Here is a 12,554-nt window from a genome sequence, read left to right as displayed (position 1 = left end):
AAAGACTTTACTTGGCACAACAAAACTTAAAACTAAGATAAGGAGAGGTTGCTACAGTAGTAAACAACTTCCAAGACTCAAATATAAAATAAAGTACTATAGCAAAATAACACATGGGTTATCTCCCAAGAAGTTCTTTCTTTATAGCCATTAAGATGGGCTCAGCAGTTTTAATGATGCACTCGCAAGAGATAGTATTTGAAGCAAAAGAGAGCATCAAGAGGCAAATTCAAAACAAATTTAAGTCTAACATGCTTCCTATGCATAGGAATCTTGTAAATAAACAAGTTCATGAAGAGCAAAGTAACAAGCATAGGAAGATAAAACAAGTGTAGCTTCAAAAATTTCAGCACATAGAGAGGCATTTTAGTAACATGAAAATTTCTACAACCATATTTTCCTCTCTCATAATAACTTTCAGTAGCATCATGAGCAAACTCAACAATATAACTATCACATAAAGCATTCTTATTATGAGTCTCATGCATAAAATTATTACTCTCCACATAGGCATAATCAATTTTATTAGTTGTAGTGGGAGCAAATTCAACAAAGTGGCTATCATTATTATTCTCATCATCAAATATAGGAGGCATAGTATAATCATAACAAGCTTTATCCTCCATAGTAGGTTGTACCAAAAGACCACTATTATAATCATCATAAGTAGGAGGCAAAGTATCATTAAAGAAAATTTTCTCCTCAATGCTTGGGGGACTAAAAAGATCATGAAACCCAGCTTCCCCAAGCTTAGAACTTTCTATATTATTGTCAACAATGGTGTTCAAAGTGTTCATACTAATATTACTACCAAGCATGCAAAGAAGATTTCATAGGTTTTTTAATTTTCGCATCAAACAATCCATGTTTTAAATCAGGAAATAGAATAAGAAGCTCACTCTTGTACATTATGCCAAACTAGTGCAAACAAGAAACAACAAGATGCAATTGCAGGATCTAAAGGAAATAGCTTCGAGCACACACACGACGGTGACGAGAAAAATACTTTACCCGGGACCGTAGTATGAGTGCATTTTACCTTTCCTCCCGGCAACGGCGCCGAGAAAAGTGCTTGATGTCTACGGGAGCTTCTATTCTTGTAGACGGTGTTGGGCCTCCAAGAGCAGAGGTTTGTAGAACAGACAGCAAGTTTCCCTTAAGTGGATCACCCAAGGTTTATCGAACTCAGGGAGGAAGAGGTCAAAGATATCCCTCTCATGCAACCCTGCAACCACAAAGCTAGAAGTCTCTTGTGTCCCCAACACACCTAATAGGTGCACTAGTTCGGCGAAGAGATAGTGAAATACAGGTGGTATGAATAAATAGTAGCAACGGCACCGGAAAAGTGCTTTGCCCGGAGACGAGTAAACAAGCGGTAGTAACGCAGCGGTAGTAACGCAGCAATAGTAACGCAGAGTAAAACGAGTAAACAAGCAGCGATAGCGATATTTAGGAACAAGGCCTAGGGAATAGACTTTCACTAGTGGACACTCTCAACATTGATCACATAACAGAATAGATAAATGCATACTCTACACTTTTGTTGGATGATGAACACATTGCGTAGGATTACACGAACCCTCAATGCCGGAGTTAACAAGCTCCACAATAATGCTCATATTTTAGTAACCTTTAGTGTAAGATAGATCAAAAGACTAAACCAAGTACTAGCATAGCATGCACACTCGTCACCTTCATGCATATGTAGGAGGAATAGATCACATCAATATTATCATAGCAATAGTTAACTTCGCAATCTACAAGAGATCATGATCATAGCATAAACCAAGTACTAACACGGTGCACACACTCGTCACCACACGTGCGGGAGGAATAAAACTACTTTAATAACATTGCTAGAGTAGCACATAGATAAATTGTGATACAAACACATTGCAATCATAAAGAGATATAAATAAGCACCTCACTATGCCATTCAACGAGTGAATAAGTATTCTGTGAAATATATCCTAAGAGACCCACACGGTGCACACACTCGTCACCTTTACACACGTGGGACAAGGAGTCTCCGGAGATCACATAAGTAAAACTCACTTGACTAGCATAGTGACATCTAGATTACAAGCATCATCATATGAATCTCAATCATGTAAGGCAGCTCATGAGATTATTGTATTGAAGCACATAGGAGAGAGATGAACCACATAGCTACCGGTACAGCCCCGAGCCTCGATGGAGAACTACTCCCTCCTCATGGGAGCAGCGAGCGGTGATGAAGATGGCGGTGGAGATGGCAGCGGTGTCGATGGAGAAGCCTTCCGGGGCACTTCCCCGCTCCGGCAGGTGCCGAAGCGAGACTCTGTCCCCCGGATCTTGGCTTCGCGATGGCGGCGGCTCCGGAAGGTTTTCCGTATCGTGGTTTTTCGCATCGGGGGTTTCGCGACGGAGGCTTTATATAGGCGAAGAGGCGGCGCGAGGAGGGTCGAAGGGGTGGCCACACCATAGGCTGGCGCGGCCGGGGCCCGTGCCGCGCCACCCTATCATCGCGGGGCCCGGTGCCCCCCTCCGGTCCTTCCCGGGTGTTCCGGATGCTTCCGGTGAAAATAGGAACCTGGGTCTTGATTTCGTCCGATTCCGAGAATATTTCGTTACTAGGATTTACGAAACCAAAAACAGTAGAACAACGACAGCGGCACTTCGGCATCTTGTTAATAGGTTAGTTCCAGTAAAATGCACGAATATGACATAAATTGTGCATAAAACATGTAGGTATCATCAATAATATGGCATAGAACATAAGAAATTATCGATACGTCGGAGACGTATCAAGCATCCCCAAGCTTAGTTACTGCTTCGTCCCGAGCAGGTAAAACGATAACAAAGATAATTTCTGAAGTGATATGCCATCATAACCTTGATCATACTATTTGTAAACATATGTAGTGAATGCAGCGATCAAAACAATGGTAATGACATGAGTAAACAAGTGAATCATAAAGCAAAGACTTTTCATGAATAGTACTTCAAGACAAGTATTAATAAGTCTTGCATAAGAGTTAACTCATAAAGCAATAAATCAAAGTAAAGGTATTGAAGCAACACAAAGGAAGATTAAGTTTCAGCGGTTGCTTTCAACTTGTAACATGTATATCTCATGGATAATAGTCAACACAGAGTAATATAACAAGTACAATATGCAAGTATGTAGGAATCAATGCACGGTTCACACAAGTGTTTGCTTCTTGAGGTGGAGAGAGATAGGTGAACTGACTCAACATAAAAGTAAAGAGAATGGTCCTTCAAAGAGGAAAGCATCGATTGCTATATTTGTGCTAGAGCTTTTATTTTGAAAACATGAAACAATTTTGTCAACGGTAGTAATAAAGCATATGAGTTATGTACATTATATCTTACAAGTTGCAAGTCTCATGCATAGTATACTAATAGTGCCCGCACCTTGTCCTAATTAACTTGGACTACCGGATCTTTGCAATGCACATGTTTTGACCAAGTGTCACAATGGGGTACCTCCATGCCGCCTGTACAAAGGTCTAAGGAGAAAGCTCGCATTTTGGATTTCTCGCTTTTGATTATTCTCAACTTAGACATCCATACCGGGACAACATGGACAACAGGATAATGGACTCCTCTTTAATGCATAAGCATGTGGCAACAATTATTATTCTCATATGAGATTGAGGATATATGTCCAAACTGAAACTTCCACCATGAATCATGGCTTTAGTTAGCGGCCCAATGTTCTTCTCTAACAATATGCATGCTCCAACCATAAAGGTGGTAGATCTCTCTTACTTCGGACAAGACGGACATGCATAGCAACTCACATGATATTCAACAAAGAATAGTTGATGGCGTCCCCGAAGCATGGTTATCGCACAACAAGCAACTTAATAAGAGATAAAATGCATAAGTACATATTCAATACCACAATAGTTTTTAAGCTATTTGTCCCATGAGCTATATATTGCAAAGGTGAATGATGGAATTTTAAAGGTAGCACTCAAGCAATTTACTTTGGAATGGCGGATAAATACCATGTAGTAGGTAGGTATGGTGGACACAAATGGCATAGTGGTTGGCTCAAGTATTTTGGATGCATGAGAAGTATTCCCTCTCGATACAAGGTTTAGGCTAGCAAGGTTATTTGAAACAAACACAAGGATGAACGGTACAGCAAAACTCACATAAAAGACATATGGTAAACATTATAAGACTCCATACCGTCTTCCTTGTTGTTCAAAACTCAATACTAGATGTTATCTAGACTCTAGAGAAACCAAATATGCAAACCAAATTAACAAGCTCTAAGTGTTTCTTCATTAATGGGTGCAAAGTATATGATGCAAGAGCTTAAACATGAGCACAACAATTGCCAAGTATCAAATTATCCAAGACATTTTAGAGTTACTACATGTAGCATTTTCCAATTCCAACCATATAACAATTTAACGAAGAAGAAACTTCGCCATGAATACTATGAGTAGAGCCTAAGGACATACTTGTCCATATGCTACAGCGGAGCGTGTCTCTCTCCCACACAAGCATGATGAACTTATTCAAACATAAACAAAAACAAACAGACGCTCCAAGTAAAGTACATAAGATGTGGCCGAATAAAAATATAGTTTCAGGGGAGGAACCTGATAATGTTGTCGATGAAGAAGGGGATGCCTTGGGCATACCCAAGCTTAGATGCTTGAGTCTTCTTAGAATATGCAGGGGTGAACCACCGGGGCATCCCCAAGCTTAGAGCTTTCACTCTCCTTGATCATATTGCATCATACTCCTCTCTTGATCCTTGAAAACTTCCTCCACACCAAACTCGAAACAACTCATTAGAGAGTTAGTGCATAATAAAAATTCACATGTTCAGAGGTGAAACAATCATTCTTAACACTTCTGGACATTGCATAAAGCTACTGGACATTAATGGATCAAAGAAATTCATCCAACATAGCAAAAGAGGCAATGCGAAATAAAAGACAGAATCTGTCAAAACGAACAGATACGTAAAGATGGATTTTATTAGGCCACCAGACTTGCTCAAACGAAAATGCTAAAATTGAATGAAAGTTGCGTACATATCTGAGGATCATGCTCGTAAATTGGCTTAATTTTCTGAGCTACCTACAGGGAGGTAGACCCAGATTCGTGACAACAAAGAAATCTGGAACTGCGCAGTAATCCAAATCTAGTACTTACTTTTCTATCAAAGACTTTACTTGGCACAACAAAACTCAAAACTAAGATAAGGAGAGGTTGCTACAGTAGTAAACAACTTCCAAGACTCAAATATAAAATAAAGTACTGTAGCAAAATAACACATGGGTTATCTCCCAAGAAGTTCTTTCTTTATAGCCATTAAGATGGGCTCAGCAGTTTTAATGATGCACTCGCAAGAGATAGTATTTGAAGCAAAAGAGAGCATCAAGAGGCAAATTCAAAACAAATTTAAATCTAACATGCTTCCTATGCATAGGAATCTTGTAAATAAACAAGTTCATGAAGAGCAAAGTAACAAGCATAGGAAGATAAAACAAGTGTAGCTTCAAAAATTTCAGCACATAGAGAGGCATTTTAGTAACATGAAAATTTCTACAACCATATTTTCCTCTCTCATAATAACTTTCAGTAGCATCATGAGCAAACTCAACAATATAACTATCACATAAAGCATTCTTATTATGAGTCTCATGCATAAAATTATTACTCTCCACATAGGCATAATCAATTTTATTAGTTGTAGTGGGAGCAAATTCAACAAAGTAGCTATCATTATTATTCTCATCATCAAATATAGGAGGCATAGTATAATCATAACAAGCTTTATCCTCCATAGTAGGTTGTACCAAAAGACCACTATTATAATCATCATAAGTAGGAGGCAAAGTATCATTAAAGAAAATTTTCTCCTCAATGCTTGGGGGACTAAAAAGATCATGAAAACCAGCTTCCCCAAGCTTAGAACTTTCTATATTATTGTCAACAATGGTGTTCAAAGTGTTCATACTAATATTACTACCAGCATGCAAAGAAGATTTCATAGGTTTTTTAATTTTCGCATCAAACAATCCATGTTTTAAATCAGGAAATAGAATAAGAAGCTCACTCTTGTATATTATGCCAAACTAGTGCAAACAAGAAACAACAAGATGCAATTGCAGGATCTAAAGGAAATAGCTTCGAGCACACACACGACGGTAACAGAAAAATACTTTACCTGGGACCGTAGTATGAGTGCATTTTACCTTTCCTCCCCGGCAACGGCGCCAGAAAAGTGCTTGATGTCTACGGGAGCTTCTATTCTTGTAGACAGTGTTGGGCCTCCAAGAGCAGAGGTTTGTAGAACAGCAGCAAGTTTCCCTTAAGTGGATCACCCAAGGTTTATCGAACTCGGTGAGGAAGAGGTCAAAGATATCCCTCTCATGCAACCCTGCAACCACAAAGCTAGAAGTCTCTTGTGTCCCCAACACACCTAATAGGTGCACTAGTTCGGCGAAGAGATAGTGAAATACAGGTGGTATGAATAAATAGTAGCAACGGCACCGGAAAAGTGCTTTGCCCAGGACAGTAAACAAGCAGTAGTAACGCAGTCAGTAGTAACGCAAGCAATAGTAACGCAAAGAAAACAAGTAAACAAGCAGCGATAGCGATATTTAGGAACAAGGCCTAGGGAATAGACTTTCACTAGTGGACACTCTCAACATTGATCACATAACAGAATAGATAAATGCATACTCTACACTTTTGTTGGATGATGAACACATTGCGTAGGATTACACGAACCCTCAATGCCGGAGTTAACAAGCTCCACAATAATGCTCATATTTTAGTAACCTTTAGTGTAAGATAGATCAAAAGACTAAACCAAGTACTAGCATAGCATGCACACTGTCACCTTCATGCATATGTAGGAGGAATAGATCACATCAATATTATCATAGCAATAGTTAACTTCGCAATCTACAAGAGATCATGATCATAGCATAAACCAAGTACTAACACGGTGCACACACTGTCACCACACGTGCAGGAGGAATAAAACTACTTTAATAACATTGCTAGAGTAGCACATAGATAAATTGTGATACAAACACATTGCAATCATAAAGAGATATAAATAAGCACCTCACTATGCCATTCAACAGTGAATAAGTATTCTGTGAAATATAGCCTAAGAGACCCACACGGTGCACACACTGTCACCTTTACACACGTGGGACAAGGAGTCTCCGGAGATCACATAAGTAAAACTCACTTGACTAGCATAGTGACATCTAGATTACAAGCATCATCATATGAATCTCAATCATGTAAGGCAGCTCATGAGATTATTGTATTGAAGCACATAGGAGAGAGATGAACCACATAGCTACCGGTACAGCCCCGAGCCTCGATGGAGAACTACTCCCTCCTCATGGGAGCAGCGAGCGGTGATGAAGATGGCGGTGGAGATGGCAGCGGTGTCGATGGAGAAGCCTTCCGGGGCACTTCCCCGCTCCGGCAGGTGCCGGAACGAGACTCCTGTCCCCCGGATCTTGGCTTCGCGATGGCGGCGGCTCCGGAAGGTTTTCCGTATCGTGGTTTTTCGCATCGTGGGTTTCGCGACGGAGGCTTTATATAGGCGAAGAGGCGGCGCAGGAGGGTCGAAGGGGTGGCCACACCATAGGCCGGCGCGGCCGGGGCCCGAGCCGCGCCACCCTATCATCCGGGGGCCCAGGTGCCCCCTCCGGTCCTTCCCGGTGTTCCGGATGCTTCCGGTGAAAATAGGAACCCGGGTCTTGATTTCGTCCGATTCCGAGAATATTTCGTTACTAGGATTTCGAAACCAAAAACAGCGAGAAACAAAGAATCGGCACTTCGGCATCTTGTTAATAGGTTAGTTCCAGAAAATGCACGAATATGACATAAATTGTGCATAAAACATGTAGGTATCATCAATAATATGGCATAGAACATAAGAAATTATCGATACGTCGGAGACGTATCAACCTTCCGGCTTCCGCGCACGCATTGTTTTCTCTTTTCGCACCATTGACGCGTAGCTTCAGAAAAAAAGGGTTGACTGAGCATTTCTAGCGGGCCTAGCCCAAAACAACGTTAAGCAATGTAGGAGCCACAATCTCCAAACCATAGCAGCCAAATTCGGGGTATGGTGGTCCGTTCCTCGTACCTGATTCGTCGACCCGGAAACAGAGTCGGAAACGGGAGTCGATTCGGTCTGGTTTGAAGAGCATTTGCGTTTCCTAGGTACCGTCCTAGGTTCGGCGACCCTGAAAAAACGGTGTGACAAAACACAAAATCCTATAAACTCCCGAGCCGCCGTTTCTTTTCCTCTCCCTTCGACAACTCGTTCATTCTTCATTCACTCCATCAATGAAAGCATTGGGAATCCCAGGCCCTTGGAGAGGAGACGATGCAATTTTCCATCGATTTCCTCTCGATTCACATTTCCATATCGGGTTCATCGTACCGAAACGACTGCTTTCGTGTTCCTGATAAATAAGATTCGATCAAGAGATGTGTATCTTTCCTGTTTTGCCAGCCTCCGACTCCCATCTCTCATTCCCTCCGTACCGGAAACTTGGCAGCTATGCTCCAAACACCACAATTTTCATCCAACCAACCTATTTAGAGGATATGCGGGCAACTAATCACGCCCGTACAGATCGATCTGCACCCAGTGGTGACAGTAGCCAACAACCACCGATCTACAGAATACTCGTTGCCCCACGTCCTGGTCCTGGCCATGCTCGCGAAGGATCACTGGCTCCTTCTCGACATGGACGAGCCAGAATTAGCAAGCGGCAGTAAAGACAGTGTGTGCCCATGCGTCCATGCACCGACGAAATCTGAAGATTTTTTGTTGTTGTTATATATTCAGGTTGCAATAAAAAAAACCCAGCAAATACCATATGATGATGAGATTATTCTACGGGCATCAGCAGTAATCGATTGTTCTGACAGGGTTTGCCGTACATTTGATATGTAGGAGTAGCAGTTTGGTGACAGAGAGAAAGGAGGATCATGAGCAGCAGCTTTCTGTTTCAGACGACAACTGAACCACACGCTCCTGCTTCCTCCCATGCTCCTGATCTGAGCGGCCAAGATAAGAATTCCCACGCTGCTCCTCCACGGGGCTGCTTGTCTTGTGAGTTGTGACAATTCTGGCAAATGGCCTCACAAGTTTCGTGATCTTATAGATCCCACACGCGACTCGAAATCAGATGTAGTGAGAACTGAGTGTGTTACGACAAGGTTCGCGAGTGCGCAGTCAGCCCATCTCGGATTCGAGTTTCAAAAGGATCGAATTAAACGTAGCGTTATCTAGCACGTATAAATTCGCTGTTGGAGAGATCTCATCATCTATCTAACAACGTATAGTCAAGGAAGAGAATCTTTATCCGTTGGTCAATGTTTAAATTTAGACGTAGTTAGTTTGAGAGTTGGACGATCAAAATGGAAAGCGGCGGTGTCCACATAATGTTCCGGCGCACGATCTGGCCAGATCGAATTAGCTCGCTGATGCCGGAGCCAGAGAGCGGGCACTTGACGTTGTGGGCAGTGGCGGACCTTGACCATAATTATAGGAGGGGCAAAATTTAAATATTTTCTGTTTTGGCCTCCACTAAGATCGGCCAGTGGTTGTGGGACCTGCAATACCGAGCTACACTTAGTAGCCCATAACTTAACATTGCATGTACATAGATTAGGGAAACTCGTTTCTACTTGGTGATACATTTTATACACCATATGTATACATGTATTTCGATATAGATTTCATTATTGATACAAATGAGAGGGTTGTATAATTAATTCTTGGTTACATCGTTGTCGCAAGAAACCACTGATGACATGACATGGAACGCAATCAATTCTGTTTTTTTTTTCCGCAATATCCCATCAATCTAACGATAGCATAAACTAATAAAAATTACAAATAGATATTTAGACCATCTTGCAACAACTATAAACATGAGCGCGTGCGCCGAAGGCACGCGACTGTTCTCTCCCATCCATGACCATAGCCAAACAAAATTTATGATAGTAGAGCTTGTTGTAGTGAATAGAAGAAAATAATCGGAAAAGACTAACATGAAAACACACCAATCGGTAGAAAGCCGAGAAATCCGTTGAGCACACGGCTTCACATGTTCTCCACCGATGGTAGACTTCACGCAACTAACATGAAGGATCTTATCTTGACTACAAACACAAGCGATGCGACTGTTCTCTTGCATCCATGACCGGAGCCAAACAAAGCTTGTAGATCTTGTTATGGAAACACACCAACCGGTCAAAAGTTGAGAAATCCGTCGAGAGTACTCGGCTTCACCGGTACCGACCCTAGACGCATCACCGGATGGGAGGCCTAGCGTGCTCGACATCATGCAGTCGTGGAGGTGGCAGCCGAACATAACGCTATCGCTATCTATATATCACTATCACCATCATAGACACGTACACTGGTAATGACGGATAGGACGCACACGCCATGTCGACGAGTTTACCCAATTGGTCGTCTACATGGAGGTCGATCTGGACGTAGCAGTGACAGGTGCCAACTAACTCCGATCTACGTCGTTCGTCGCCCCACGTACGTCCTGGTCCTGTCGACCTGTCCATGCTCGCGAATGATCACTGGGCTCCTGGTGGCCATGGAGCAGCTAGAATTAGCAGACGGCACTAATGACACTGTCTGCCCATGCGCGCGTCCATGCACCGACGAAATCCAAGAATCTTGTCGTTTGTTATTCAGGTTACAATCGCAAATATTACAATATGGTGATGGAATTATTGTACGGGCGGCAGCAGGAATCAATTGATCCGACATGGTTGGTCCGTAGTACATTGATACATGTACCAGCAGCAATGGCGCGCTAGTGGGGAATCGATTCGGAGGACTGGGCATGGCTAGGTGATTCATCCAAGCAAATCGACCGGCTTAGCTGAGCATCTGGTGGCGGCGGCGGGGCGGCTGGAGGCGGTTGACGAGGGCGAGCGCGTTGCTGGTGGCCTGCTCGACGGCGACGACCCTCCGCTTGACGTCGTCGCGCGGGGCGCCGCTGCTGTAGGTGGCGAGGGAGTCGAGGCAGGTGTCGGCGTCGGTGAGCGCGGCGCTGGCCCAGGTCTGCGCGTTGGCGAGCCGCCACGCGAAGCGCGGGCTGGACGCGCGGCCCATGTTGCGCGCGCCCAGCTCCGCCGCCGCCTGCCGCAGCAGGTCCGCCGCGTCGCGCGCCGTCTCCGCGCAGTCCCCCATGGCGCCCCCGCCGGCGCCGCGTTTGGGAGGGGGGCCGATGTAGGCGGAGGCGTTGCGGGCGCACTCGGCGGCCACGGCGAGCGCGGCGTGCGCGAGCCGGCGCGGGCTGCGGCCCACGGCCGGCGCCCGCGGCATGAGGCTCCGCTCGCAGGCCCGCGGGAAGGTCGTGGAGCGGCAGGAGCGGCGCACGAACTCCGCCGCCACGGCCGGGCTCACGGGCGACGCCGACGCTGAGCCGGCGGCGGCCAGGAGGAAGAGGAAGCAGGGCAGGACGAGGTCGCGTTTCCTCATCTTGGCTTGGAGAGCTTTTCTTGTTTGGAAGTGGAGTTGTGAGCTTGGGAGCGAGAGAAGGGGGAGAAAAGGTGGTGTGGTCAGAGACAGAGTTGCTCGTCGGCGCCCACCGCTGCCGGCCAATCAAGGCGACGGAGCGGAGTGGCAAGGGCAAAACTGGAAATCTACTAGTAATTGTTAGGCAGCCTGCCCGTGCCCGATGGCCTATGCCAAAGCCGTCGAACGAGTCACTCGAGTGTCAAGTGACCAGCATTCACTTTTGGATCACTTTGGTAGCCTAGCCTAGGTTGAATCCGTGTACGACGCGTCAAAGACAAGAACTCACCTGCGAGTATCTATATTTCTTATAAAAAAAACTCAGTAAATGGAATTAATATTTGTCTATCTTAACATGCAAACTATCTACATCAGCTACTTCCTTAGCTTATTATTTGTCCACCTCATCCCACTAATAGTAGTTCTTATTCATTATCTATCTCTACATGCAAGATATTTAGATTATCTATTTTTAATTATTTGCCGCTCGATTGATAATACCGCATCCTCATACTTTATCATTACATAGTTAAATCATGTGCAACTTGAACACCAAATAGTTTTGGCAATCAAATAAACTCTTTACGAATTAAACTCAATGTTAATTATGAGCTCTTATATATGACCATACAAGATATTTAAAAAAAACGGAATGCCGCAATGTGCATGCATTTTTCATGCAAGCCATTCATATCATTTGGTTCTACAGTTGGTTGATTTCACCTTATCTAAATCAATCACATACACCTCTGAAATATAACAATCTTAAAATTTTCAAATACTTAGCCATTTCATGGCTATTAAATTAGCTACTATGGCCAACTAAATATTGCATATTCTATAAACCAAGTTTTATGTGTTTTATTAGATATTTTAAAGAAATACCCGCTGCAACGCGCAGGGTATCATTCTAGTTTTAGAGACGGAGCACGGCTAGAAACAGCACATCGTTTCGTCCTCTGAGTTGCATCAGCTTGTACCTAAG

At 43.6% G+C, this 12,554-nt stretch overlaps 1 protein-coding gene across 1 annotated transcript; it reads right to left on the bottom strand.

Moving 5' to 3' along the window:
• Positions 1-10,927: 10,927 nt before the first annotated feature.
• LOC124673067 (21 kDa protein-like) lies at positions 10,928-11,606 on the bottom strand. The gene has a single exon (XM_047209200.1). It carries the CDS (start codon positions 11,531-11,533, stop codon positions 10,928-10,930), a length of 606 nt encoding a protein of 201 aa, XP_047065156.1. The 5' UTR covers positions 11,534-11,606.
• Between the last annotated feature and the right edge of the window lie 948 nt (positions 11,607-12,554).

Source organism: Lolium rigidum, chromosome 7, assembly GCF_022539505.1.
Source record: "Lolium rigidum isolate FL_2022 chromosome 7, APGP_CSIRO_Lrig_0.1, whole genome shotgun sequence".
Taxonomy (NCBI): Eukaryota; Viridiplantae; Streptophyta; class Magnoliopsida; order Poales; family Poaceae; genus Lolium; species Lolium rigidum.
This window is presented reverse-complemented; position numbering and strand designations above follow the sequence as displayed.

What these genes read in the sequence shown, in the direction of transcription:
- LOC124673067 (XM_047209200.1), bottom strand. Translation starts at nt 11,533, where the DNA reads ATGAGGAAACGCGACCTCGTCCTGCCCTGCTTCCTCTTCCTCCTGGCC.